We start from the raw sequence: 26062 nt of genomic DNA on the forward strand, positions 1-26062 counted from the left end.
AGGAGAGCCAGTGTCCACTGTGGCATGGGCTGCGGCTGCCATGTTAACACTATGTCAAACACTGACCTGAGTGGAAGGGGAGGCGCAGGAGGCCCACGCAAAGGCCAGGCTGTGTCCCCAGTGGTGCAGGGTCAGCTGGCACCAGCTGCTTCTGCTCTAACTTTGGCATGTCCCGGAGAGCAACGGGGTGTTAGGCATGAGGCGCAGCCTTGCCCTTGCCTGCTGGGCAGCACCATAAGGGCTAGTGCCAGACAGGGCTCCAAGGCCCCTGCTGTGTGGATGGAGCCTCAGATCCCTTCACGGAGGCACAGGGAGTCACCAGGACCACCCAATGGGCTCCATAGCCCTGGGGAGGGAGGCATCCCTGTTGCCCTGGCATCTGCACGACCACGGCACTGTCCTGTCTAGGGCCACAACACCACACTCTTACCCATCCTCTTGGCCCAGCCGGACCCAGAGCCACCTGGGGAGGTGGGAGGAGCTCAGGCCACATGCCCACATCAGGTTGGCTTATGACCCAGATGGTAAAGACAGGCCCAGGCCCTGGGGTCTAATGAGCCACAGACAAGCCAGCCACACTCTGTCCTGTGCCTAACTCCCTTTGGTGAGCAGGGATATGCAGCTGGCCCAGGGAGAATGTCACCTCTGTCCACAAGCACCACCACCAGACCAGGTCAAGTCACAGGCCTCAATACTGAGGCACTTGAGCCCAGCCTTGTCTGAAGACCTGCCCATGACGCATCCTGGACAGAGCGTGACCAGCTGCTGAGGCAGGGCCCTCTCAGGTGCAACGTCACAGGCAGCGTGTGCATCAACGGCCACAGGGCCCTTTATTTATTCCTTTATTTTCATATTGTTTTGTTTAGAGAGCCTGTGTGCGCGCGCGTGCGCACACACGAGTGCGAGTGGCCTGCACTCACCACGGTGAGCATGTGGAGGTCAGAGGACAATTTACAGGCGTCAGCTCTCTCCTTCCGCCACAGGGCTCTGAGGACTGAACTCAGGTCTGCAAGCTTGGTGACAAGAACCGTTCTCCCCCGAGGCCTCTCACTGACCCAGGCCGGGCAGCTCCCAGCGAGGTGCGCGGTCCTCACATTACAGCTTCTTGTTCTTGCTTAGCCGGTTGTGACGCCAGATGTTCAGTTTGCGCAACAGGCGCCAGTACTCGCGGGAGTCCGGTTCTAACTCCTCCAGTTTTTTGGGGGGGCCCAAGTTCATCTGGAACAGCCTGGGGGAGAAGGGGGGGAGTCAGAGCTGCATGGCCACCCCACAACTCCAGGGTGGTGTCTGGTTGGAGCTTTGAACCCTGCCCTGGTTCTCAGTGACAAGAGAGTGAGCTTAAGGGATCTGATGGTCCCTGGCCAGCTTCTAGCACCCACCCTGCCGCTTGCTCCCTCTGTTCCTGCCACACACCGAACAGGATCTGTCCTGCCCCAGGACCTTTGCACAGGCCACACCTCCCACCCACTTGGCTCTGGCTCCCTGTGGTCCCCCCAAGAGAAGCCTCTCACTGAGCAGCCCGGCCTGCTGCTCAGTGGCCCCCACTGGCTCGTCCTGGGTACTGCTCCCCACTTGCACTCAGAAGCACTAGGGCTTGGCCTCCAGAAGCCGCCTGGCACCTCAGCAAGCTGTCCCTGAGGGTCCTGTCTTTACAGGCTGGGTGGCCAGGTTCCAGTGCAGTGCAGCCAGACTCACCACTCAGGGTACTCGGAGGCCGGTTTCAGGGCCACGTCCTGGCCTTCCTTGTAGATGTTGACTCCCATGGCGTGTGTAGTGAGCCAGGTGGGGTCTGTGCACACCTCCGGGTCCTTCAGTGCCTCAGCGGCCACCGCGCCCTTGCCGCCTTTGCTGCCCTTGATGACTGCACAGTGAGAGCTCAGGTCACTTCAGTTTGCCCAGCTTGGGCCCCCTGGCTCCAGCAACCCTGGCCATCGCCATGCATAACAGGGCCCCTTGTCGTCAGGGCATAGGTCCTCCTTGCCAGACATCCGCTGCGTGCCCTGAGGGCCTAGCCCAGCCCACCCCCCCCCTCCTCCATTGTCAGTGATGGTGGCATGGTAGCACATGCCTGTCACCCCAGCACTCTGGAGCTGGGGGGAGGGGATGTCATGAGATGCTGCCTCAAAAAACAACAACAACAAAAAAAACAAAAACAAAAAAAACCAAACAAAGAACAAAACCAAAACAAAAAAAAAACCCCTAAGACTAGGGAGATGGCTCAGCTGCTCTTTAATTTATTATTTACTTATTTATTTTTGGAGACAGGGTGTCACCATGTAGCTTTCCTGGAACAACACCAAAAGAAAAAAAAAAAATTAAAAACAACAATAGCTTTTTTTTTTTTTTAGATGGGGGTCTTCCTGACAGGCCAGGAGCTCACAGAGATCCCCTTGTCTTTCTGTCCTGAGTGCTGAGATTAAAGGTATATGCCATCACCTTCAGCCTGGTGGCGCACGCCTTTAATCCCAGCACTCGGGAGGCAGAGGCAGGTGGATCTCTGTGAGTTTAAGGCCAGGCTGGTCTACAAAGCATGTTCCAGGACAGCCAGTGCTACAGAGAGAAACCCTCTCTCCGGGGGGCAAAAATAAAAATTAAAGGGCTGGAGAGATGGCTCAAAGAGCATTGGCAGCTCTCTCAAAGGTCCCGAGTTCAATTCCCAGCAACCACATGGTGGCTCACAACCATCTATAATGAGATCTGGAGCTTTCTTCTGGTGTACAGATGTACACGCAGGCAGAGCACTGTATATATAATAACTAAATTTTTAAAATTATGGCGGGGGGGGGAGGTACGCTGTCATAGCACGTGTGGAGTCAGTCATCTCTTTCCCGGTTTAAGTGGATCCTGGGGATCGAACTCAGGCTTTCGCGACTGCACTTTACACACTAAACCAATTTGCCCACTCACATTATTTTTCTAAATTAAAATAATAACAGTAACTCAGTCGTTGCTGATTACGTTTAGGGATTTACTCAAAGTTCGAACCCGGCGCCCCACCCTCGCCCCCCTCCCCCTACAGGTCGCGCCTGCGCACTGAGCGCCATGGAAAGGGGGGTGGAGTGCGGGAAGCGGCGCCTCTGGTTAGCACGTACCGCTCGGCTTCCGTATTCCTGCGCCTGCGCAGTTAACCCTCGGAGCCCGCCTCCCCAGGCAGCGCGCCTGCGTGCTACGGGTTCTCCCCCGCTTCCCGCCGTGCCCACGTTGGAGCCAGCTCACCTGGCTTCTTGGCGTATTCCCGGATAAAGAGTGATCCAAGTCCCTCGCGGACCGGGAGCTCCCGGAGCCGCCAGCCGGCCCATACCCGGGAAGCCCCGACGAGACGGGTGGCCGCCATGACACTCAGCAGCCCCTCCCACATGCATTCTTTCGGGCTACGTCAAGGTTCTCAGAGCCGCTGTAGGGCGTTGGGGGCGCCCGCGGCCTTCTGGGAAATGTAGTTTTTTTTTTTGCTTTGGCCGTCTTAGTAAGTAATTTGAACATACGTAGTTATCGCCCGCTCGAAGAATTTTTCATAAAAATTTTGCCCTTAGATCCTTATTTACTTAAAATGTCACAATAAGTTTATGCTCGTATCCATGTGGGAATTTTTTTTTCTTTCTTTCTTTTTTTTTTTTTTTGGTTTTTCGAGACAGGGCTTCTCTGTGTTAGCCTTGGCTTTGTAGACCAGGATGGCCTTGAACTCACAGCGATCCGCCTGCCTTTACCTCCGGAATGCTGGGATTAAAGGCGTGTGCCACCATGCCCGGCCCGTGTAGGATTTTTGGAAGCTTCAAAGGACAGTCAGTTGCGGTGGGAGGCAGGAACGTGAGCAGTTCGGGGTTGCTGTCTGCTACACACCAAGTTTGAGGTCAGCCTGAGCTACGTGAGACCTTGGCTTAAACGTAAGTGCGCCCGGTGTAGTGAACTCCGCCTTAAGCCCCACACTCGGGAGGCAGAGGCAGGACCCCTGTGAGTTCCAGGCCAGCCTGGTCTACATAGTGAGACCTGTAATAAAAAGAAGAATGTGGGGTTGGTGACAGTGGCTCGGTAGCAGTCTGGGTTCTATTCCCGGCTATGGCAGGAGGATCAGCCTAGGTAGGCTACACGAGACTCTATCATAAGAAAAAATAGACTCTTACTAGAATCTTCCAGATTCATTGCTACAACCCTAACAGGGTGACGTCTTTCAGAACATGCAGTTAAGCTTAGGGACTATTATTATCGGTCCTAGTTTATAATAAGGACTTTGACGACCCAAATCTAGATAGTGCCGTGTTATACATCCCTACAGCGACCCGAACTGGAAGTCCGTCCTCAACAACTCACACTCCTGCTTTTCCTTTTCTCTTGAAAGCATATAGTGTTTTGCCTGCATGTGAGCCAGCAGGCCAGAAGAGGGCACCAGATCACATTATAGATGGTTGTGAGCCGCCATCTGGTTCCTGGGAATTGAACTCAGGACCTTTGAAAGAGCAGGCAATGCTCTTAACCTCTGAGCCATCTCTCCACCCTTCTCTTCAAATCTTTTTTTGTTTTTGTTTTTTGGAGACAGGATTTCTCAGTGTAGCCTTGGCTGTCCTGGACTCACTTTGTGGACCAGATTGGCCTCGAACTCACAGAGATCTGCCTGCCTCTGCCTCTGCCTCTGCCTCTGCCTCTGCCTCGGCCTCCCGAGTTCTGGGATTAAAGGCGTGCACCACCACCGCCTGTCATCTTCAAATCTTTAGATCACATTCTCTTTACTATTTCCAAGCCTGTGTTCCCTCCCATGTCCTACTTAAGCCGTTTGCACCCGGAAGTGATGCAGATCTAATTTTAGAACAGAAAAGCCAGCTTGGACCGCGCCTCCGTGACTGGAATCTCGGGATTCGAACCTGTGCTCTGCTATATACGAAGCAACCCTAGTGTGTCCCCCTGTGGCAAGAGCCGCTGCGAGGACTGCATTTCCCAGTAGGCCCGGCGACTGTGCGCATGCGCATTGGTCATGGGAGGTGCACAGCCGGATGATCAGGCTCCAAAGCTGGGATCCCAGAGAGTTGCTGAGTCTTCCGAAAGGACCGGCAGACCGGATCATCCCGGCTCCGGCTGGAGGCACAGGTATTTCAGGCCTCGCGGGACCGGACGTGCTGTGGTGGACGTGAGTGTCCCTTTGGGCGACCCGAGTCCGGCGCCTGAGTTCTTAGTGTCAGAGTTTCAAGGGTCAGTGCCTGAGTTCTGGGGCCCAGAGTCCGAGTTCCGAGGGCCGGTGCCTGAGTTCCCAGGATTAGTGCCTAAATTCTGGGGCCCAGTGTGAGTTCCCAGGGACAGTGCCTGCGTTCTGGGGACGCAGCCTGAGTTCCGAGGTCAGTGCCTGAGTTTTGAGGGTCAGTGCCTTGAATTCTGGGGACGCAATCTTAATTCTAGGGGCCGGAGCCTGAGGGCGAGGGGGGATGGGGGGGGCGCAGTTCATGTTTGAGATCCTCGGGTCAGTGCCTGAGTTCTGGGGTCTAGAGATCTGGGGCAGGTGCCTGAGTTCTCAGCTGGAACCTGTGTGAAATGGGGTCCTTTCCTCCTGCGCAGGCCGCACGGGGATGGAACCTGTCATCTGTAGGACCATGGCTTGCCTAAGGGAACCACAACCAGCGCCCTCGTTTTCCAGCCTGGTGAAGATGCCAGCTTGAACCTCGTCCCAAGCATGGAGTTTCTGCCAGCTCCACAGCATCCCCCAGGGCCCCCAGCCATGGACTTGGAGGAGCCCAAAGGCCCTGAAGCGCCCTCTGAGGACCACCCCTCCAGCGCCCAGTGGGCCTCAGGATCTGGAGGCCCTGTCACCCCGAGCGAGATGGAGCTGGACACATCCGGCATGGGGGAGCTGGTCCATCAGCTGGAAGCTCTGCCCGGCGACCTGGGTGGCCCATTCCAGGAAGGAACTCCCTGCCCTCTGCACATCGCCACCGGCCAAGGCCTGGCCACCCAGGAGAGTGCGGATGTTGGTGGGCTCCTGTCGGCCGAGGCCGGCGGGGACGACCTTCTGGGTCTGCTGAGATGTGAGGCGTCTTTGCCTGCCCAGCCAGGTGCCCCAGATCCTCCACAGACCGCACCCCGCCTGCTGCAGCCACCTGAGGACCCAGCTGGAGACCCTGGGTCCCCCGGGTGGATGGAGGGGGCCTCGGCAGAGCCAGCAGACAGCAGGAGTTCCAGCAGCTCCCCAGAACCCTGGCTGGAGACCGCACCCCTGGTGACACAGCGGGAATCGCCTGTGGATATCCAGGTAACAGTGTCAGCTCCCTCTGACCTCTGACCTGTGGCCCACAGCGCTGCCTGCCTGGGGACTCAGCCCTGCCCCTCTATCTTCCAGAACCCCGACACCCTGGCCTCGTGCCCTGCTGTCACCGAGGGTGAGTGTTCATTCTCACACAGGGACCAGAATGTTCTAGAACAGTTCAGAACCGGACTCTCAACTCTGACACAAAGCTTGAGTGGCGATGAAGGTCTAGGGAGGGGCTGGTTGATTTTCGAGCAGGTCCTAGAAGGCTGGAGAATATTCTGGAATCTCGGTTGATGCGGTGACTTACCTCAGGAGTGCCGAGCTCACAGAGTCTGCATAGGTCAGAAAGTTCTACAACTACGGGAAGAAGAGAGTCCTACTCAAAAGGGAGCCTTTAGGGCGTCAGGTGTCAGCTTTGGGGTGACCCTCATGGGAAGTTGAGGCAGGAGGGTGGTAGGTTCCACACAAGCCAGGGTTAAAAAACAGTAGTAACAAACCAACGTGATCTGGGACTATGGGGAAGGGTCCGGCGCTAGAATCATGGGTAGAATTGCTTGAGGGCTGTTGAGGACCTGGGCTCTACAGCGCATGGGACTTGGACGCGTAGGTGCCCTGCGCTGGCTGAAGAGAATTTTAGGTCATTGTGGAAAATGGCCTCACTCCTCTTACTTTGTGTTTGTTAGGGAAGGGAGTCAGAGGACAGCTTGTGGGAGTCGGTTCTCTCCGACCACCCTGTGGGGGTCCCTGGGATGAACTCAGGTTTTCCTGCTTGGCTGCAAGTGCCTTTACCCACTGAGCCATCCTGCGGGCCCTGCCTGATTCTGGAATGTTAGGGGTTCGAGACACCACAGTGAGGCCCTGAGCTTCCAGCCTGGTCAGAAGGTTCTAGAAAAGGAGTCTATGAGCCTGGGTCTGTTCCCACTGAGAGTGTCTCATAGTAGGGGTGACACTTCCCAGGAGTGGCCACTGGGTTCAAGCCCTGTGGATTCTACTGGAAACATTTTTGTAATTTTGGACATTGTCTCAGTCAGTAGCTCAGGCAGGCCTTGAACTTGGATCCTCCTGCCTCAGCCTCCCAAGTGGCTGAGATTCCAGGTCTGTGCATCAGGTCTAGGGGCGTGGATTCTTCTAGAACAGGTGGTGGAATGCTCGGGTCTCCCATGTGCGAACTCATCGGACAGAACCCTGAGTTTCTTGAGCAACAGTTCAGGGACTGGGAACCCCAGTGCCCACAGGGCACCCCGTGATGGATGGGTTGGCCCCTAACCTTTGCTGTCACCTGCAGTTCCAGGTCCCTGTGGACCAGAGGAGCTCATGGACGGCGTCATCTTCGGAGCGAAATATCTGGGCTCTACCCAGCTGCTGTCAGAACGCAGCCCACCGCCCAGCACGCGCATGGCGCAGGCACAGGAGGCCATGGACCGGGTCAAGGTGAGCCAGGGTCGGGTTCTTGGGCTGCAGTGAGCAGGTGTCTCAATGACCAGGAACTCCTGTCCCCTCTTTCCCCGCAGGCCCCTGAAGGTGAGACCCAGCCCATGGCGGAGGTGGACATCTTCATCTCCACTAAGCGGGTCAAGGTGCTGGCTGCTGACTCCCAGGTACCTGGAGGGCTGGGCCTCGGCTGTCATGGATATCTGGGGTCCCTGAGAGGCCCCGACCCATTTAGCATGTGTCCACAGGATGCCCTGATGGACCACGCACTACCGACCATTTCCTACATCGCGGACATCGGGCCTGTGCTGGTTGTGATGGCCCGGAGGCGGCTGGCCAGGAGGACCACGCCCCAGGACCGGCAGCGGAAGCTCTACAAGATGCTGTGTCACGTCTTCCACTCAGAGGATGTAAGAAGCCGCGGTGGCACAGGCCTGCTCTGCCCCCCTTCAGAGCGCATGACTTAGAAACACGCAGCCTCTTGAAGGTGAGGCCATTGGAGACTTGGTGGGATGGGTAGGAGCATGCTGTCCTCCCACAGGCCCGGCTCATTGCGCAGGCCATCGGCCAGGCCTTCAGCATCGCCTACAGCCAGTTCCTGCAGGAGAACGGGATCGACCCCAGCCAGGTGGGCATGCAGCCCTCAGAGGCCGCCAATCACCCGCACAATGGCGACCTAGACCACTTCTGCAACAGCCAGAACTGCAGGGAGGTGCGTGCTTGCTCTGTCCCTGCACAAACAGCCTATGCCCCACCCCCAACAAAAGCCCCACCCCACGGAGGCTCCACCCACACCCCCTGAAGGCGGCCCCGCCCCCCAGGTCTGCATCCAGAAGCGACCTGGTGAGAGCCTGGGTGTCGCCCTGGTTGAATCCGGCTGGGGCTCGCTGCTGCCCACTGCGGTCATCGCCAACTTGCTCCACGGCGGCCCTGCTGAGCGCTGCGGTGCCCTGAGCATCGGGGACCGGGTCACTGCCATCAATGGGACCAGCCTGGTGGGGCTGTCGCTAGCCGCTTGCCAGGCAGCTGTGCGTGTGAGTGGGGGTTCTGCAGCGCCTGGCCCCAGGGGGCTTGTAGGGTGTGTAGGAGTTGATGCCACTGATCACACCCCAGCGTTGCCTGGGGAATTGATGGGTGGGTAAACTGAGGCCTACGGAGGCCTGAGCTGCATGGTGGATCCCTCAGGAGGTTCGGCGACACTCATCGGTGACACTGAGTATCATCCACTGCCCACCAGTCACCACGGCAGTTATTCACCGGCCTCACATCCGCGAGCAGCTGGGCTTCTGCGTGGAGGATGGCATCGTAGGCCGGGAACCCCTGGCGGGTGTGGGGTAGAGACTAGCCCACAACCTAGGGGCCGATACTGAGCGCTGTCCCTCTCAGATCTGCAGCCTGCTGCGTGGGGGCGCAGCCGAGCGTGGGGGTGTCCGTGTGGGACACCGCATCATTGAGGTCAATGGGCAGAGTGTGGTGGCCATGCCCCATGCTCGCATCATCCAGCTCCTCACAGAGGCGCGAGAGGTATGTGTGCATCACCGGACCCACTCTACCACGATTGAACCCCATCATCTCAACCCATCTACCTGACCCCTCACCTCTGACCCCCTAGATCCACATCAAGACCATGCCAGCTGCCACCTACCGGCTGCTCACGGGGCAAGAACAGCCGGTGTACCTATGACGCCCCGCCCACATGTGCCTTTGTCACTGCCACTGCCACCCCTGGGCCATCTGGGACCCCAGAGCCCTCGGCTTTGTATTATTTTCTAATGTTAAAAAAAAAAAAAAAAAATTAAAGATTTATTAAATGTCCAAAAGTTCTGGGTTGTGCAGAGGAGATTGAGGCTCCAAAGAGAAGGCTAGTGGCAGGCCCGTGACCTCTGAGGTCACAGGTCCGTGGCTGGGCCCCAGTCATAGCCGTCGTCATCGGAGGATTCAACATCCCGGGCTCTCGTGAACTTCTTCCTCAGGGCCTCACGCTCGTAGGTCCTGAGGGGAGGAGGTGGGCGTGGTGCCAAGGTGGGCAGGCAAGCGGTGTGATCTTACCCACCCCACCAGGCAGCGTGGACACAGAGTGAGCAAGGCCAAGTTGGCACTTTGGAACCGAAATCCCAGCTTCCTTCAGTAAGCCTAAGCCCTGATGGGGCCTGTTGGCACCTGCTTGGCCACTTACCGCATGCTGTCCTGGCGCCATTGGTCCCGGAGGTGACGGCCGTCAGCCTTGAGGGAAAAGGGATAGACATGCATGGAGGGGCAGAGCACCACCAGATGCTTGGAGAGTCCTGCTCCCCGCCGCGCCCCCCCACGCCCAAGACCATGCCTGCACCCACCTGTGTCTCCCACTCGGCCACAGTCATCCCGTGATCCCTCAGCCCCTGGTGGTCTTCCACCCACGTGGGCTCTGAGGACCGGGACAGGGCTGGGGGTGGGGTCTCCACATCCAAGTCCTGGGGTCCACCGCCCTCGCCCTCGCCGTCTGTGTAGACGCCGCCCTCGCCATCTGTGTCCTCGTAGTCGCTGTTGGCTCGACTATCACAGCTGAGGTCGCCGGAGCTGGCAGCTAGGCCATGGCCTGGCAGGTCAAGGTCCTCCGATGAGCCGTCCAGCTGTGGGGATGTGAATGCTGTGAACCCAGGGGAAACTGAGGCCCCTGCTCTGAGAACCTGCTGCTCAGTGCCCCGGGCCCCGTTGAGGTCCAGCCTCGCAACCAGTGCATCTGGATTCAAGGCCAAGCCCCAAATCTGAGTCCAGGGTCTTCATCCTTCGTTTGCGTTCAACTCTGACCATCTCCTGCGCATCCCACAAAATCCCAGCTTCAGTGTCCAAACCATTAGGCTTTCTTCCCTAAGAGGGAGTGGCTTCCTCGGGCACTATCTTGGCTACTGGGTACTAGGATGCCACAACTTGGTTTTTTTATGGAGTTTACCTAGGCTATGTCCTTGTCCCCCACCCCATTCCATCTTCCCCGGAACTCCCTGTGCCCTGCCCCCACACCTGGTCCTCCGCGGTCCAGATGGGTCGCCCCTGCTGCTGCTGCACCACAGCCTTGACCTCCTGGTACCAGGAATCACCGGTGCCCTGCAGGGGGATGACAGCTGCGAGGACAGGGAGGCGTCAGCAGGCAGAAACAACTGCCCCTAGCAGCTCCCCCTAACCCTCACCCCCATCCCCACACCCCCACCCCCAGCAGCTCCCCCTAACCCTCACCCCGTCCCCACACCTCTGCCCCTAGCAGCTCCCCCTAACCCTCACCCCTATCCCCACACCCCCAGCAGCTCCCCCTAACCCTCACCCCCACATTCCCACCCCCAGCAGCTCCCCCTAACCCTCATCCCCACACCCCGCGCACGCGCACCCGCCCCCAGCAGCTCCCCCTAACCCTCACCCCATCCCCACACCCCCACCCCCAGCAGCTCCCCCTAACCCTCACCCCCACCCCCACACCCCCAGCAGCTCCCCCTAACCCTCATCCCCACACCCCGCGCACGCGCCCCCAGCAGCTCCCCCTAACCCTCATCCCTATCCCCCTATCCCCACACCCCGCGCACCTGTGAACAGGTGGCCACTGTGTTTCTGAAGCTTCTGGGCCTGCGCGTACAAGCGGCGGCTGCTGCGGCGGGAGGCAGGGGCCAGCCACTCCCTGAGGGCCTTGAGGGCCGGCCTGCTCTCCGGAGCGCAGAAGATGACGATGGGGTAGTACTGCACGTAATTGAGGCGCTCAATGGCGGAGGGGGTGACATCCAGGAGCGCGTGCTTGTCCTGGACCCACATCACAGAGAAGATGAGGTGTCTGCTGTCACAGTGGACCCTAGGCTTTGTGTGTCTGAGCCTGGTGGTCATCTATCGGCCAGATCTGCGTGAGTCCCAGGAATCTCCCGGTCTTCGCATCCCCGGAGCTGAGATGACCAGCTTTATACATGAGTTCCAGGGATTCGAACTCAGGTCCTCGTGCTTGTGAGGCTGAGCAGCCTCCACGGCCCTTCGGTGGTTTTGTGACTTTTTTTTTTTTTTTTTTTTTTTGGTTTTTGGAGACAGGGTCTCTCTGTGTTAGCCTTGGCTGTCCTGGACTCGCTTTGTAAGACCAGGCTGGCCTCGAACTCACAGTGATCCACCTGCCTCTGCCTCCCGAGTGCTGGGATTTAAAGGCGTGTGCCACCATTGCCCGGCTTTGTGACATTTTTTTACTACCCCCCTTTTGAGGTGTAGCAAAACTTGCTTTGCCTTAGGCTCATAACAATCCTGCCTCAGTTTCCCGAGTGCGGGCTTAGGGGTGTGGACCTGGGACCTGTGTCCTGCAGGAGCCCATGGCTCCCCAGCAAGCGACTCCAGTGTGAAGTTGGGACACTGCACGCAGGGTTTCACTTTCTCTACTCCCGGCTTACCCTCTCTGCGATCACCCGCACGGTGTCCAATTTGATGATCTTGGATGGGTTGTCAGTCCGGGACACGCTTTCTGAGAAGGCAGGGGGACAGTGATCTATGGTGGCCCCTGTACAGGGGGGTCCTGCGGAGCCACCTTCCACCGCAGCTGCCCCTGCTGTGCACTTAGCACAGCTGCCTCCAACGTCCTGCGCCTGTGGCTCTGAGCACTGTGGGGGCCTCCCGGAGCGGGACCCTGTGGTGTGTCCTTCCTTTTCCTGGCTGCGTGATATTCCACCACGGGGCTTCCAGTGTGGCTGTGAGAAACCCACCAGGGGCCCGGCTTTCCCCTCTTCCTCAGCGATTGTACCTCCTGATGATGAGTGAGGTGGCCAGGGACTTTGCCCTTTGAACCCCACCCAGCCTATTCTGTGGGCCTCCGTTCTGAGTGTTCTGAAACCTGTCAGATACGGTTCTAAGTTGAGACACACCCAGCATCGCCCAGACCTTTAAGGCTCCTCTGAGCCCCAGAGCAACCCCCACCTGCTAAATGCTCACCCTGAGCCTCACTCCATGGACCTCCATTTCCCCTTTTATTTACTATTTTTATTTTTATTTATTTTAATTTTATTTTATTTTTTATATTTTGGTTTTTCGAGACAGGGTTTCTCTGTGTAGCCTTGGCTGTCCTGGACCCGCTTTATAGACTAGGCTGGCCTCAAACTCACAGCGATCCACCTGCCTCTGCCTCCTGAGTGCTGGGGTTATAGGCATGCGCCGCCATGCCCAGCTTATTTACTTTTTTTTTTTTTTTTAACTATTTTTTTAATACTTTATTTAATTTTGAATGTATGTGCTTTGGTGTAGGGGTGTCAGATCTCAGAGTTACAGACAGTTGTGAGCTGCCATGTGGGTGCTGGGAATTGAACCCGGGTCCTTTGGAAGAACAGGCAGTGCTCTTAACCACTGAGCCATCTCTCTAGCCCCTTATTTACTATTTTTAAAGATAAAGTTTGATGTAGCCTAGGCTGTCCTCCAACTCTGTATGTAGCCAAGGCTGACCCTGTACTACTAATCCCCCTGCCTCTGCCTGGTCACCAGGCCTAGTTTATTCTGGGGCTGGAGCATTGATTTGAAGACAGAGTTTCATTAAGTCAACCAGGTTGCCCTGAACCCTGTCATCCTCCTGCCTCAGCCTTCAACAGCAGGGATCATAGGTGGGACGGCACATAAAGTGAATCAAAAATTTAAAAGTAAAGGAAAAAAAAAAAAAAAAGAGTGGCTCTTCAGGAAGTTAGCATGGTTCCCAGAGGTGGCTAAGGATACTGAGGGCCCAGATTGATTGAGGATGTCTGGCCTGGGCACAGGTGGGGTGGCACGCCCTTGTCGCTGTTGCTCGGGTCCAGCATCCAGGACTCCATGTCTCACCTGCAATTTCAAACTGGTCTGGCATCTCCGCTGTCAGCCTCTTCATGGCAATGTCCGCCACCGGCCCCAGGATCACCACAGGGCGCTTAAAGCTGGCTGGAAAGTGGAGAAAGCGACAAGATCAGGCTCTAGATCAGGGTGGTCACCCACCACACTGGAAGCCCCCCTCCTCTCAAGTACCACACGAACTAGGCATGTCCAGCACAGGAAGCTAAGGCAGGGTTGCTGTGAGTTCAAGGCCAGCAAAAGGAAGAAGTTCTGTTTTGTTTCTGATCCTATTTGCAACTATTAGATAAGTGGAATAAACTGGCAGGAAGCTAAGGCCATGCTGTGTTTGGCCCTTGGCTTGATTTTATAAATAAAAATTTATTGACATGCACTCTGCCCATCGTCTACTTATCCTTGGTCTGCAACAAACTAAGCAGAGCTGAGCTGAGCTCTGTGTCTTTTATTTTATTTTATTTTTAATGTATACAGTGTTCTACCTTCTTGTACCCCTGCAGGCCAGAAGAGGGCACCAGATAACATTATAGATGGTTGTGAGCCACCATGTGGTTGCTGAGAATTGAACTCAGGACCTCTCTGCAAGAGCAGTCAGTGCTCTTAACCACTGAGCCATCTCTCCAGCCCAACATCTTGTGTCTTATGTCCCATTAAAAATTTATTTTTCAGTCATTTATTTATTTTGAGACAGGGTCTCACTTGCTGTTCTGGAAATCTCCATGTAGACCAAGTTGACCTCAAAATTCACAGAAATCCCCCTGCCTCAGTCTCCCAAGTGCTGGGATGACAAGCTTGTGCCACCCACAGGAAGTAGGGCATCTTGGGGAAAGCAGGCAATGGCCTTGAGCCCTTTGTGACCTTGGAAGGAGGGTCCTATCTGGTCCTTGTGTCCCCCCATCCCGTGCCCACAGCCACCCACCTTCTCGCAGCACCACGCGCTCGTAGGGTGGGTAGTGTCCCTGCTTGGTCAGCACCGACAGGTCCTCCCGGCTCCGTTGGATCATGGTCTTCTTGGCCCCTCGGCGGAGACCCCGGAGCCTCCAGAATTCAGCCCGCGGGTTGGCGCCTGAGGAGGTGCCAGGCCCCAAGCCTGCTGCTCGCTGCGCAGCCTCCAGGCTGGCCAGCTGCTCCGCCCTGGTGAGCACAGGAGCCTGAGACACAGAACACCGCCCCAAACCAGCTGGGAGCGTGGGGGGGAAGGGGAATTCAAGCTGAGGATTCTGAACTGGGGATGTGAGGGATCATCTGGGGACCCAGTATCACCATGGGGTCCTCGGAGAGAGGCAGGAGGAGGAGAGGCTGCACCCAATTCTGAAAAGGGAGGGCAGGGCCACAAGCCAAGGGCTGTGAGGTCTTTGGATGCTAGTAGGCGGGATGGATTGGACACTAGGAGGGAACTCTGCCTCAAAGATGAACGAATAAAAACAGCCACGCTATCTGTGCCCAGGTGTTACACAGCTGCACGACAGTCCCACAGTCCAGGGAGCCCTCAGCAACGGGGAAAATTGAGCTGGGGAGCGCCCCACCTGCTCTGGTTGGGGATGACACCCCGTTCTTGCTCTCGGAGATCTCTGCCCATGCGGGCGGCCAGCCAGAGGCCCCCACGGCTACTGCCGTGTCCTTGGCCTGGCCCAGAGCCCGGGTACAGTGTGTCCACCACGTGGAAGACATCCCCGCGGGTGAAGCCCAGGCCGTAAGGTGGGCTCGGCTCCAGCTCGAAATGTGTGCGAATATAAAAGGAGTCGCCCACGCGGGACTGGACCATCTTCCTGAAAACTGGGGACAGAGGGGGCTGCAGGTGACTCCGGAGAGGCCCATCCCTCCCAGGGACCTTGAAGGGGCTTTGGGCACTGTCCTTGTGGGGCCACACTAGCTTGCCATCCTTGTTTTATTTATTTATTTATTTATTTTTGTTTTTTCCGAGACAGGGTTTCTCTGTAACTTTGCCTGTTCTGGACTCACTTTATACACCAGGTTGGCCTCGAACTCACAGTGATTCACCTGCCGCTGTCCCCAAGTGCTGGGTTTAAAAGTGTGTACTGAGGGCTGGAGAGATGGCTCAGAGGTTAAGAGCACTGCCTGCTCTTCCAAAGGTCCTGAGTTCAATTCCCAGCAACCGCATGGTGGCTCACAACCATCTGTGATATGATCCAGGGCCTGCTTCTGGTGTGCAGGTGTACATGCAAGCAAAAAACTGTATACTTAATAAATAAATAAATCTTAAAAAAAAAAATAAATAAATAAAGGTGTGTACCACCAAGCCTGGCTAGGCACATGGCTTTGTGTCTGGCTTTTTATATGAGGACCTGAGGACCAGCAGGGACACCTCAGGGACACTTACTGTCCTGCTTGCTCTGTGTCACCAGCTCTACGTCCTCCCCTGGTGGCAGCCCCAACAGAAACTGCACAGCCTCCTCCCGTGTGAGGTTCCGAAAAGGCATGCCATTCACCTGCAGGGAAGGTACACGGGGCGAGGCTAGCAACAGTCACTGCGTGCCAAACCCCAGACTCTGCCTCCCCAGATGTCTTGCCTTTGAGACCCGGTTTCTCGCTGCTGAGTGTCACACAGACAGACACCAAGGTCCCAGACAAAGAACCCAGGGAAGATCCAGGCTCAGGACACACAGCCAAGTGCAACAGACTCAGGCCTGCACGACCATGAGGTCCTGAGTGCAAATCCCTGAAACCCACGGAAAAAACCGAGGGGGGAGGTGGGGGCGCAGGCCTATGATCCCACCATTCTTCCGGCTCAAGTGGGAGGGTTAGGCACGTGGGGGTGGGGGTGGAGAAGGGTCGAACACCAGGAGGATCCAGGAACACACCCCCGGGGCCAGCTATCCCATTTCACCTGCAAGATCTCATCCCCTTCCTGAATGCCCTGGCCGTCGGCCGGGCTGCCTGCCTGCACCCCGGACACGAAGATGCCCACATCGTTGCCGCCGGCCAGCCGCAGGCCAATGCTCGCGCCCTTGGGGAAGCGCACGACACGCGTGTCGGGGCTGTAGCTATCAGAGAGGGAGGCAATCAGGCCGGTGGTGGAGGGTAACCTCGCCCCCGACAGGCCTTGGTTTCCCAACTAGCCCAGATAACAGCTGCTGACATTCCACAACCAGGGAAACAGGGTGAGGACCTGCAGAACCACAGGCTCATTTGAAGTACTCACCCACGGTCCTCCAGACTCTGCCGGCTGGGGACCCGGTAAATGTCATAGCGGCTTTCTCCAGGAGACTCTACAAAGAAAAACCGGGAAACTTGGAGCCTTTGCACCTTCTACAGAAACTGCACCTAGCAACAAACCAGCCCTGCTGGGGGATTCTAGGAGGGGCTCCACCCTGGTCACTCTCCAGCACTTCACTGGGGATTTTAGGCGGGGCTCCGCCCCTGACCACGCCCCCAACCCTCACTAGGGATTTTGGGCGGGGCTCCGCCATGGCCACACCTCCAGCCCCTCACGGGGGGGGATTCTAGGCGGGGCTCCACCCTGACCACGCCTCCAGGACCGTAGTAGGGGCATAGCTGTTTGGCAAACTGCATCTTTCAGCCCTGCCTTTCACCCTTAGGCTTTAGGCACCCCACTCCCCAAAAATCACCCACATCGTCTCCCCTCCCTGCGTGGCTCAGCATGGCCGCTACAGGTCAGGAAGGCGGGAAAGTAGATGTCCTGTACCCTTGCCAGTGGCTCACCTGGTTCAGCGATCGCTCTCAAATCCATTGACCGGTCCCGTCTCCGGGGCTGTGGGGTCTCCCTGGGTGGGATGACAGATTCCAGTAAGTTGGTGTGCATCTGCATGGGCTCCCCCCCAGATGCAGGGTCACCTCTGCTGAGAGCAGGGGTGTACAGACATGAGGTGTGGCCTCTCAAGGCCACCATCCTTCACTCACCCTGGAGAGTCCGTCTGGCTGTCCTCAGGGCTCCGCTGACCCTGCAGAGGTGGCGGAGGGATGTGGGATGGGGGTGCCTGGGACAATTCCGAGGTCAGGTCTGAGATGTCTGTGAGGAGGGGCAGCAGGTCAGCCAGGGTCACACCTGCTTCTTGCGAGTCATGTCACACAGGGGACCATCAAGGCCCTGATGTGCAAGGGGTCCCAGGACCTCACAGAATCCAGCCGTGTGGCTCTAGGTCAGTTCCCACCCACCCCCCTCCGTGAGCCTCCAAGAGCCAGGCTTGCAGCTGCCACCCTGCTCCTCACCTTCCATAAGGGAGCTGTCGCTGTCACTCACTGCAGGAGGGATATTCACCAGGAACTGCCCGCTGTCCCTCAGCACCAGCAGCGTCAGCTCCCCTTCCGACTTCTCAATGAGCCTCCGTGTGTCACTCAGGGACAGATTAGCACTGGACACTCCGTTGATCTGAAATAAAGGACAAAGGCGTCTGCGAGCGGCATGGGATTGAGGGAGGACTAGAAACACTTGGCCTGGTGTGTGTGTGTATGTGTGCAGAAACCGATAGCAGGAGGGTTGGAAATAACTTCTGCCGCTGGGAATGTGCCACTGCCCTTCTGGGCCTCAGTTTCCCCACCTGAAGCATAGGCCTGGCCTCACCTGCAAGATAAGGTCTCCCTCCTGCAGCCCGCGGTTCCGAGCGGCAAGGCCGGAATCGGTGATGTGTTTTATGAAGATCTGACTGCCCAGCTTCACCCCAAACTCTGGAGGGGAAAGGAGGGAAACTGAGGCAGGACTCCTCAACTAGGAGCCCAAGGTTATTCAAACTGGCTTTCAAGTAATTTATTTATTTATTTATTTTTGTTTTTTTCGAGACAGGGTTTCTCTGTGTAGTCTTGGTTGTCCTAGACCAGGCTGGCCTCGAACTCACAGTGATCTGTCTGCCTCTACCTCCCGAGTGCTGGGATTAAAGGCGTGAGCCACCATGTCCGGCCTCAAGTAATTTATAATCCTCCTGGTTCAGCCTCCAAAGTAGGCTGGTGTTCTACCACTGACCACGCCCCTAACCCGGCACTGAGGGATCTTAGGGGAGGGGCCCCACTCTGACCACGCCCCATGCCCATCCTCTTTTTGCATTGGGTATGCAGCTCAGCCAGCCTCACCTTCGCTGTTTCGCCGCTTCACCAGCACAGACTTCGTTGGCTTCATGAGCACGTCCTGCTTGGGCAAGCGCTTGTAGCCAGACACCAGGTCCAGACCGTTGGCCTCGGATCCAGCCCCGGAGCTCCTGCGGCCGTGGCTGCCCACCCGGCCACGGCGACCTGTCTTGGTCCGGCGAGAACGCTCACCCCAAGATCGGCCCGAGCCACTGGAGGAGTCCCCCTCGTAGCCCCGGCCATGGTCAGCTTCGTCCTGGTCTGAAAGCTGGTGCCCAGCAGCGGGGCTAGCCTTGGTGGCAGGCAGCTGGACCCTGCGGGGACGCTTCACTGTCTGTCAGGATGACAAGAGACGTCAGGAGAGGCAGGAGGCGATGAGAGATGGGCTCATCCGGAGGGAGGCGTCCCAACATGAACTCGACCATGGGCTGCACACGTGCAGCACAGCAGCCAACCCAGGAGGTCCTACAATCTGACAGCCAGGACAGCCCCAGGATGTCCGTCATCCTGACTATACAGGGACAGAGGTGGTGGTGGTGGGGGCCTGGGGGCAGGGTTAGAAAGGGGACGACAAGAATATCAGGGGCTGGAGAGATGCCTCCACTGTTAAGATCACAGGCTGTTCTTGTAGAGGTCCTGAGTTCGATTCTCAGCACCCACATAGTTGCTCACAACAGTCTGTAACTATAGTCTCATGAAGTCAGATGCTGTATAGGCTGACAAAACACCCACATACATCAAATAAAAAAATTTTTTTTCCTTGTTTTTACAGACACGGTTTCTTTGTGTCATGACTGTCCTGCAACTCACTCTATAGACCAGGCTGGCCTCGAACTCACAGAGATCCACCTGTCTCTGCCTCCCAAGTGCTGGGATTAAAGGTGTGTGCCACCACCACCCAAGGAAAATAAAAAAAAAATTTTTTTTTTCTTTTTGGTTTTTCGAGACAGGGTTTCTCTGTGTAGCCTTGGCCATCCTGGACTCACTTTGTAGACCAGGCTGGCCTCGATCTCACAGCGATCCGCCTGCCTCTGCCTCCCGAGTGCTGGGATTAAAGGCGTGTGCCACCACGCCCGGCGAAAATAAATAAATCTTAATTAAAAAAAAAAAAGGAATTAAAGATCAACCTGGAAAATGGTGTGAGGTTGAGGAAAATTTAAAAAATAAAAAGGACCCTGCTCCATCAAGAATCCCAGTTATGTGGGCCATAGTCAGGAGTGGAGACCCATCTAGAATCACCCAGTGAAGGCTGGGGGCGTGGTCAGGGTGGAGCCCCGCCTACAATCCCCCAGTGAGGGGCTGGGGGCGTGGTCAGGGGTGGAGCCCCGCCTAGAATCCCCAATGCGGGGGGTGCTGGGGGCGTGGTCAGGGGTGGAGCCCCGCCTAGAACCCCACAGTGAGGGGCTGGGGGCGTGGTCAGGGTGGAACACAGGCTCAGTGTTCCAGTGTTCCAGTCTCAGCATCCTCACAAAATAAAATACTAATAGAACTATGTAGTTCTACCTCCAATATCCCAGGGCCATCGGGCTTACTGGGTTGGGACTCAGTTTCCCCAGCCTGTGTCCACTCACAATGTTGGCCGTTTTGGTGCAGGTCTTCAGGATCTGGATGGCAAAAGCAGAGGTGACATTCTCTACGGAGACACCATTCACCATGACAATGTGGTCCCCGGTCCTGAGGGAGTGGACCCAGTGAAGAAGCTGAGGACAGTGCCCTCCTGCTTGGCCATCCATAGTGTCCCCAGCCTAGTTCTTTACTTTTTTTCCTTCCTTCCTTCCTTCCTTGTTGGTGTTTCCAAGACAGGCTCTCTCTGTCTAGCCCTGACTTTGTAGACCAGGCTGGCCTCGAACTCACAGCGATCCGCCTGCCTCTGACTCCCAAGTGCTGGGATTAAAGGTGTGTGCCACCACACCCGGCTTTCCAGCTTAGTTCTAAGTGGATATTTTGATTGTTCCCTGTTGCCCTCAGCTGTGTTCCCCCACCCCCCGCCACCCCCCTTCATCTCTGTGTGAGTCTCCCTCCCTAGATCACTTATCAGCCCCTCAGGGCCAGGAGCCATTTCCACCCAGATTCCTGGAGCCTCGGTCTACAGGTCTCGGAAAACTGCTCCATTCTCAAGAATGGTCCAAGACTTTCCGTTCCATTTCTCTGCCATCCTGCCCTCGGGCGCTGCCAACCTAGCCTCTGGGACGCAAGGCCCTGTTGACGGAGCGGAAGGTGCCAGGTGCTTTCTGGCCTCCACCTTGGCCCTCCTCCCACTCGCCCTCTCTGAGCCTCACTGAAGCCTGCCCTCGGCGGGGCCTCCGGGTACCACGTCAGACACCACCACAGATCCGCTGGTCCGGTCGTGGCCTCCAGAGATGGCGATGCCAAAGCCGCGGCGGGGGTCCTGAGGGACACAATGACAGGCAGGGGGTTGGTTATCTCCCGGACCCAGGGGCTCCCTCAGAGGAGGGGTGGGCAGCAGCTCACCTTGTACAGCGTGGCTGTGTGCTGTTCCCAAATAGTCAGCTCCTCCATGTCGGCCACCTGGTGGGGACAGGGGTGGGCTTAGGGGGCAAGGGAAGGCCCAGCAGGTGCGCACTGCCTGCCCCACCCTCCACAGAGCAGCCTCCCCGCAACAGCCTGGGGCTCTGTGGCCCCAGTGCTCTGCCCTGCCCTCCCCACCACAACCCACCTCCGTGACCCTCCCTTACTCCCCCTGCTGCGGCCACAAGCCACCTTCCTGCCCACAGGCTGTACCCTCCACCCCCTCTCCACCGAGCTGCGTGCCCCATCCCACCCCCCAATCTCCCCAGCTCGGTAGTTCTGGTGCCTGGGCTTTCCTTTGTATTTTGGGGGCCCGGGGCAGGGGTCTTGCTCAGTAGCCTAGGTTAGCTCCAAAGTCATTGCAATCCTCCTGCCTCGGCTTCCTCCGCGACGGAGTCCTGTGGGGACCTCAACAACCCCCCCCCCCGCAGGACTTTTTCTTCAACTGTCATTTCGCAAGCTTAGCCGCCCCCAACTGTGGAATTTTTATTTCTTGGCTTTCCTTTAAGATTAAGGTTGCCTGGGCTCCGTAGGGGGAGGGGAAGCAGGTGGCCAGGCTTGTCCCAACCTGCCCAGCTTGTCCCCGCTGGTGTGGGCCGGTCTCCTGTGGATAGCGCAGGCTTTGTCTAAAAACCCTCCGGGGTTCCCCTGTGCCTTAAGGATTAACCCGATCCCCGGCTCCCCATACCAGCCCTGACCACGGACTTAGCCGCTGTCCTCCACAGGCCCTGAGACCCGACCTAGCCATCACTCAGCCCGGGCAACAGGCCTTCGGCAAACTCCTATTCAGCCTGTACAGCCCCAGGGCTACGGTGTCTCCTCACACCCATCCGACACCCCTCTGCGCCCTGGAGTCTGGGCAGTGACAACCTAATCCCGCTCACTCCACAGATTTCCCCCGAGTCTCAGCTGGGGGAGGGGGGCGAGTTTCAAAACCAGAGGAGGCCGGTTGATATGATCGAGATGTAAAGTGAATAAATTGATTAATTAAAAAAAAAAAGGAAGAAGAAAAAAGGCCCTCAGCCCCGCCCCTCTGGGTGAGCGCTGGCCCCGCCCCTGCCACCTGCGGCACACACACACAGCCCACGGAGCCAGAGCCGGAGGGGACCAGGTGGGACGAGCCACCCGCCCGGAGTCACCCGCTCCCCGCCCGCCCCTCCCCCATCAGGCCAGGCACACGGGGTGGGGTGGGGAGGCCTAAGGAACAGGTCCGTGGGGCGGGGCCTGGGGAAGGTCATTCCTCCTTCTAGGCAGGGAGAGAAAGCCTTGCAGACCTAGAGCTCCGAGCTGTGACCCAGCGGCCGCAGCCTCAGTTTACCCTTCTTGGGTGCGAAGGAGCCTGGGGTTTGGGCTGCAGGCTCGAAGGGCAAAGTACACACACCCCCGCCCCCAAGGTCCCCAGAACAGGCTATAGTCACCCCACCCGCCAGGCTCCTTAAACTCCTTGTACACAGTAGGTGCCCTATAAATGCCGGCAACCCAGAAACAAAACACAGCCAAACCTCTTCCAAGACCACGCACGGGCGGCCTCACACTGCCTAGGTGGGATTCGAACTCAGGTCTGTGGAAGAGGAGGTCGAGGAAGCGCGGAGAGGTGGCTCTTGGGACCAGCTCACGGGGTTTATCTCGCTATGCAGCGCCAGGCTAGCCACCCCGCGCCTCTCCGGGCCTCAGTTTCCCCGCCTGTTAAGCAGGTGGGCAGAGTTCTGAAAGCCTGGCCCGACTCCCATCCCTTCAGCACAGCGACACCCCCCACCCGTGCCCCCCACCGCGCCGCCGCCGCGCACGGCGCTACTCGCCTGGAATCTCACCGCCATGGTGCAAAGAGGGGGTCCCGGGAACGGTCAGGCAGCCCCCCCCCTCAACCGGGAGGGTCCCGGGAAGTCTCGGCAAGCCCCCGCCTCGGTCTGGGGGACTCGCGCTGGGGTCAGGGCCGCGCCCCAGCCTTCCTCCCGGCTGCACCTGCTCTTCCTCTTCAGGTCGGCGGCCGCCCCGCCCCACACGGCGCGCCTCCGGGAACGGGCTCCGCGCCTGGTTTTCCGCACAGCGGGCTGAGCCCCGCGGCCCGGGCCGCAGAGTGGACGGGCGGGGCTGCCGGGAAAACGCGGAGCGGAGTCCCGGGCCTGGGGACGGTTCTGTTCTGTTGCTTTCCCGCCCAGGAAACGGACACTCGCGGAGGCTCGTCCCGGCGGCCCGTGGGCCAGGAGCTTTGCGAGGGAGTCGGGAGGAGGCAGAGGCTGTGAGAAGGCAGGGAAGGACGGTGCCGGTGGGGTTCGGAACGTGGGATAAGAGTTTGCCACGACCAGGAGGACTCCCGCTCCCCGCCCCTTGCATTGGAGTGTTTGTTATGAAAGCACGAGGACCCGAGTTCAAATCCCCAGCTCCCTTGAGGCGCGTCCCGCTCGAGGCTCGCTGCGGAGATCTGGCGGCCCCTGGTGGCTACCGTGCGAACTGCAGGAACTCGGCGCACAGGAAACAAACTCAAATGCGCCTGAAAAAGCAGTTTTCCAGCCACCCACGCCTTTACTGCCAGCGCTCGGGAGGCAGAGGCAGGAGGATTTCTATGAATTCGAGGCCAGCCTCGTCTACAAAGTGAGTCCAGGATGGCCAAGGCTACACAGAGAAACCCTGTCTCGAAAAACCAAACCAAACCAAACAAACAAAAAGGACAATGCAATCACATTCCTGGCCTTCCCCCGGGTCATTTCAAACTCAGACTTCTCCCTCCTCGGGCCTCGGGGCTGAAAGGTAACTTGAGGAAGGACCGGTCAGGGAAGCCTCCACCTGGGCGAGGGGTGGGAGGATGTCACCTGGATGGGCGGGGCTAGTGCTGGCCACACCCACACATTCCTCACTGTAAGGGAAGCCTGATCCCAACCCAACCCAAGGTCAAAGGGCGCTAACAACCCCCGCCCCCCCCCACGGGGCGGGCAGCCCTCACAGCTCTGGCTGGAGGAGGAAGTGAGGGTGCAATCTAATCAAAATCTTTGGGCTAGGATTGTGCTGCCTTTAGCCAGCCCCAGCACAGGGGAGGCAGAGGCTGGCGGATCTGTCAGTTCCAGGCCAGCCTGGTCTACAGAGCAAGTTCTAGGGCAGCAAGGTCACAGTGAGCACTTGTCTAAAACAAAAAGCCAGGCCTGGGGTGCACACCTCTATTCCCAGCACCTGGAGGCACCCTAGGGCCTCACAGCGACCTTCTTGCCCTGAGATTTCATCTCAGTCACTGAGAGACCTTGTGTGTCCTCCAACCCTCAGGGTTGGAGGTTCAATCTCGGGTCCTTTGCCTGTTCTCTGTGTGTCCTCGGAGAAGACCCTGCCCCCCCCCCGGCCCCCAGCCCGCCAGCCGCTCTCTGCCCCCATTTCAGCATCTAGCATTATGGGTAACAAAAATCCTCGGTTCTGCATGGCAAAGTGCGCAAATGCACCTAAAGGGACACCCCAGTGGTTTGTCTATTTGCAAGCCGCCGTCTGTGCCTCGGTTTCCCCATCTGGAAACGGGAGTGAGAGCTGCACCTGTTCCCAAGGTTTGACGAATTGCCTTACGATGCAGCTGCGATCATTAGGGCAGACTCTGCCGTAGTTCTGACACAGGGTCTCAACGTAGCCCAGCCTGTCCTGAAACTCACAATCCTCCTGCCTCAGCCTCCACAGTAGCTGGGACCTATCCTGGGCCACGTGAGATAGTTGGGGGGCGGGCGGGGCTTGCCGCCAAGCCTGCGGCCCTATGTTCAGATTTCCAAGCTGCACTTGAGTGGAAGGCGACAAAAATTGCCTCACGTTACGGCATGTGCGCATGCGCACACACAGATAAGTATTTAGTGAGAATGGAACAGACTGTGCAATCACCGCCCCCCCCTCGCAGGTGCATACCGGACCCGCGCTCCGTCTGCAGGCCAGAAAGGGGGTGAAAGATGGGAAAGCAGACGGATCCACAAGTCCCCTAGGAGGACTCTGCTTGCCTGTTATCAGTACATCTAGGGAAACTGAGGCTTGCGCAAAGGGCAGGGCCTGTGGTTGTGGGGAGGGTGGCTGAAGCGGGGAGGGGGGGCTGGGGAGGAGGGTCACTGAGGGCTGGGATGTCCCCTCAGGTGTGTGGCAGGACAAGTCTGACCGGAACTCAAGAATGTCCCAAGCGCTCTGATGGTTGGTATACACTGTGCTGAGTCTGCAGGGAGGGAGGAGCAGATCCTGCCCTCAGGAGGAAGGACGGAATGGAGGCTGTGCGGGGAGGGAGGTGACCGGAGGCAGGGATTTAGGTCCTGAACAGACAGCCAGCGAGGACGGTGCAGCCTCATTGTGATGGCGCTCAACAGAGGCTGGATGGCTTTGACCCCGGGGAGGAGGGAGCCAGCAAGAGTTCATTGAACTTACACCACAGTGAAGCAACTGGAAGCTGCCGCCCCCCCCCACCCCCATTTCCACCGCGCGCGCGCGTGCACGTTCGTGCGCTTGCACCACCACGTGCACTAACATTAGTGGTGGCACGCACCTGTCACCCCAGCGCTCCTGCGGGGGCTGGGGGGGGCAGGGTCAGGAGCTGGGGCAGGAGCATTGCTATCAGTTCTAGAGGAGCCTGGACTGCACAGTGAGGTCCAGGCCGGCAGAGCTGCGGAGCGTCACAGCAAAGCACACAGTAGGACAAAAGTAAAATACAGCGGAGTCTGAGGAGCTGTCGGGAAGCCCTTTTGGGATGCTGAGGACTAACCGAGACTACGGTTCCCTCTCCAACCCAGAAGCCGTCGTTCCTGCCTCAGTTTTCCCTTCTGTAAAACAGGGCTCCCAATCTGACTCAGAAAGGCCAGCCTGAGCCTGGTGTGGTGGCACATGTCTGTAATCCCAGCACTCGGGAGGCAGAGGCAGGTGGATCACTGTGAGTTCGAGGCCAGCCTGGTCTACCAAGCGAGTCCAGGACAGTCAAGGCTAACACAGAGAGACCCTGTCTCGGGGAAAACAAAACAAAACAAAAAGAAGAAGAAGAAGAAGAAGGAGAAGAAGATGATTATGATTTGTTTGGCAAACAGTGGGCACTATTCCATTGATGGA

At 57.7% G+C, this 26062-nt stretch overlaps 3 protein-coding genes across 3 annotated transcripts; 1 reads left to right on the forward strand and 2 right to left on the reverse strand.

Annotated features, from left to right (window-relative positions):
* Positions 1 to 1090: 1090 nt before the first annotated feature.
* Positions 1091 to 3342, reverse strand: Mrpl54 (mitochondrial ribosomal protein L54). Its single transcript, XM_051173019.1, has 3 exons — positions 3217 to 3342; positions 1696 to 1861; positions 1091 to 1228 (listed from the first exon to the last, which is right to left on the reverse strand). Exons 1-3 carry the CDS (start codon positions 3332 to 3334, stop codon positions 1096 to 1098), a joined length of 417 nt encoding a protein of 138 aa, XP_051028976.1. The 5' UTR covers positions 3335 to 3342; the 3' UTR covers positions 1091 to 1095.
* Positions 3343 to 5645: 2303 nt separating this feature from the next.
* Positions 5646 to 9459, forward strand: Apba3 (amyloid beta precursor protein binding family A member 3). The gene is made up of 10 exons (XM_051172882.1): positions 5646 to 6229; positions 6317 to 6356; positions 7512 to 7657; positions 7738 to 7824; positions 7906 to 8067; positions 8199 to 8369; positions 8479 to 8691; positions 8843 to 8962; positions 9044 to 9181; positions 9270 to 9459. The coding sequence occupies exons 1-10, from the start codon at positions 5654 to 5656 to the stop codon at positions 9339 to 9341; spliced, it is 1725 nt and encodes a 574-aa protein (XP_051028839.1). The 5' UTR covers positions 5646 to 5653; the 3' UTR covers positions 9342 to 9459.
* Positions 9443 to 22907, reverse strand: Tjp3 (tight junction protein 3). The gene is made up of 21 exons (XM_051172881.1): positions 22819 to 22907; positions 20963 to 21019; positions 20770 to 20879; positions 20062 to 20164; positions 18497 to 18824; positions 17994 to 18097; positions 17642 to 17801; positions 17333 to 17441; positions 17118 to 17196; positions 16614 to 16678; positions 16299 to 16455; positions 15792 to 15900; positions 14977 to 15226; positions 14370 to 14584; positions 13448 to 13543; positions 12043 to 12113; positions 11209 to 11419; positions 10655 to 10755; positions 9991 to 10266; positions 9834 to 9880; positions 9443 to 9649 (listed from the first exon to the last, which is right to left on the reverse strand). The coding sequence occupies exons 1-21, from the start codon at positions 22834 to 22836 to the stop codon at positions 9547 to 9549; spliced, it is 2769 nt and encodes a 922-aa protein (XP_051028838.1). The 5' UTR covers positions 22837 to 22907; the 3' UTR covers positions 9443 to 9546.
* Between the last annotated feature and the right edge of the window lie 3155 nt (positions 22908 to 26062).

This window comes from Acomys russatus, chromosome 31, assembly GCF_903995435.1.
Source record: "Acomys russatus chromosome 31, mAcoRus1.1, whole genome shotgun sequence".
Classification (NCBI taxonomy): Eukaryota; Metazoa; Chordata; class Mammalia; order Rodentia; family Muridae; genus Acomys; species Acomys russatus.